The following is a 2,500-nucleotide window of genomic DNA, read 5'->3' on the forward strand; positions in this document are numbered from 1 at the left end:
TACCGGGGGAAGAGTTTGTGTTTAGAGACAATGGAAGGATTAAGTGCGTCTCACAAAAAGTCGAGCCCAATTTTGGTTAAAGAAATGTTCTTATTTTACTTTGAATAAGATACCCCATAACATGTACACATCCTGTGTGAGCTCTTAATTCAGTATTTTGGGCAATAAAGGCACTTTGTAGCACTGAAAGTCATTTTATATGGAAGAAAATCACTGCAAAAACAGGCAGATGTGATTATGTCAGGTCAGGTTACAACTCATTGACATTGTGGCCTAGAAACATTTTAGCATTAACATATACAATCACATTTGGGGCCCTTTTACAATAACATTTGAAGGGTCCTCTTTAGAGCCAAGACAAAGAACAAGCCAAAGGGGAGATGAGTGAACAAGAGGATGAGAGGGAGTTTTCATGTTACAGTAACAGGTGTTTGAAACAGTGTTTGGATGGGGAGATGAGTGAACAAGAGGATGAGAGGGAGTTTTCATGTTACAGTAACAGGTGTTTGAAACAGTGTTTGGATGGGGAGATGAGTGAACAAGAGGATGAGAGGGAGTTTTCATGTTACAGTAACAGGTGTTTGAAACAGTGTTTGGATGAGGCGAGCTGCAGCATGGTCCTCCTCCTTCTCCTTCAGGTAGACTCTAGTGAGGCCGTCGGCACAGCTGTGGTTTTCAATCACTTTCTCCATCTGTTCGTCTGGTGTTGGACTCTACTTATGCCCTTGCCACTGTCACCCGAGAGTCACACACACACACACACACACACATACACACACACACACACACGTTTTTGGGGACAAATCTGTCCCTTACCTATCTGATTGCAATGCTAGAGAATGTATGTGGTTGGTGTGACTGGGCATTTGTTTTCAGACCGTGTGTGTGTGTGTGTGTGTGTGTGTGTGTGTGTGTGTGTGTGTGTGCATCCTTTAGTGTGCATGTTGATGTGTGCATGTTGATGTGTGCGTGTGTGTGTGGGTGTGTGTGTGCATTCGTTTAGTGTGCGTGTGTGTGTGTGTGTGTGTGCATCCTTTAGTGTGCATGTTGATGTGTGCACGTTGATGTGTGTGTGTGTGTGTGTGTGTGTGTGTGTGCGTGCATCCTTTAGTGTGCATGTTGATGTGTGCATGTTGATGTGTGTGTGTGTGTGTGTGTGTGTGTGTGTGTGTGTGTGTGTGTGTGCATCCTTTAGTGTGCATGTTGATGTGTGCATGTTGATGTGTGTGTGTGTGTGTGTGTGCATCCTTTAGTGTGCATGTTGGTGTGTGTTTGTACATTCTGTGGAAAATGTTTCTCCAGTGGCTGGCATTTCAGTCAGTGTCCAGGCCTGTATGGGGGCCTCTGAAAGCAAAAACCCTCTCCAGAATGTGCCTGTCGGCTGTCTGAATTTGCTAATTGGCACAGCTGCTGAAGCAGAAGGAAGCACTAATGAGTGAAATCTGATGGCTCTGAACACCCAAGAACCCCAATCAGGCACTTCTGTGGAAAATGTCACTATAGAAAATGCCTTTATCTAAGGCGTACGCATGGCATCTGTGTAATCTACATAGCAACGTATGTGTTGTGGAAGTACGCATGGCATCTGCGGTATCTACATAGCAACGTATGTGTTGTGGAAGGCAAGCTGGGGCACCTTTATGATTCAGCCCATTAGCCAGGATTTGAGACATGCTGATATGCTATTAAACATATAATGAACATATATCATATATCATATATAACATATATCAACATGTATCTGGCTCCCCGTTTAGAAATTGATTCCATTAGCTGGCATTGGAAATGCTAACTTGTTATTGGCCATGTGTTCTTAAAAAAACACAGCAATTTGGTAAACTTGATGGATATGGCCACATTGTGCCCAATGTCTAGTATTACAGATGGTCACACCTCATTGGCTAAAAGAAGGGATCATGACACCTTATTGGCTGGGATGAAAGATTGTCGCACTTCATGGGTTGGAATGAGAGATGCTAACACCGCATTGGCCGGCATGAGGGATGCTCAACCCTTATTGGCTTGTATGAGACGTGGTCCCACTTCATTGGCTGTGTGTGTGTTTGCAGGTGTGTCGCCAGGGCGGTGTGCAGCAGCTGGTGGACCTGCTGGATCACCGGGTGGTGGAGGTGCAGAGGAGCGCCTGCGGAGCACTCCGGAACCTCGTGTTCGGAAAGGCCACTGACGACAACAAAGTGTCCGTCCGGAATGCCGGAGGGATCCCAGCACTCCTGAGGCTCTTGAGGAAGACCACGGATGGGGAAGTGAGAGAGCTGGTCACAGGTGTGTGTGTAGTTGTGTGTTTGTGTGTCTGTGTGAGTCTATGTCTCTCTTTGTATATGAATGTGCGTATTTGGGTTGGGGTGTGTCTCTGTGTGCACCCTATCTGTTAGTTGGCTCGTGTGTGTGTGTGTGTGTGTGTGTGTGTGTGTGTGTGTGTGTGTGTGTCTGTGCGTGTGGGTGTGTGTGTGCGTGTGTGTGTGTGCATCTGAGAGAGAGA

The 2,500-nt window shown here is 46.0% G+C and overlaps 1 protein-coding gene across 1 annotated transcript in view; it reads left to right on the forward strand.

Annotated features, from left to right (window-relative positions):
* pkp4 (plakophilin 4) overlaps positions 1-2,500 on the forward strand; it is a gene marked incomplete at both ends in the record, with an annotated part of 51,492 nt that overhangs the window by 33,874 nt on the left and 15,118 nt on the right. The window contains one exon of the mRNA XM_080834916.1: positions 2,070-2,283. Within this exon, the coding sequence (XP_080691042.1) occupies positions 2,070-2,283 (214 nt within the window). The remainder of the gene's footprint in view (positions 1-2,069; positions 2,284-2,500) is intronic.

Source organism: Sprattus sprattus (assembly GCF_963457725.1).
Source record: "Sprattus sprattus genome assembly, chromosome: 3".
NCBI classification, from domain to species: Eukaryota; Metazoa; Chordata; class Actinopteri; order Clupeiformes; family Clupeidae; genus Sprattus; species Sprattus sprattus.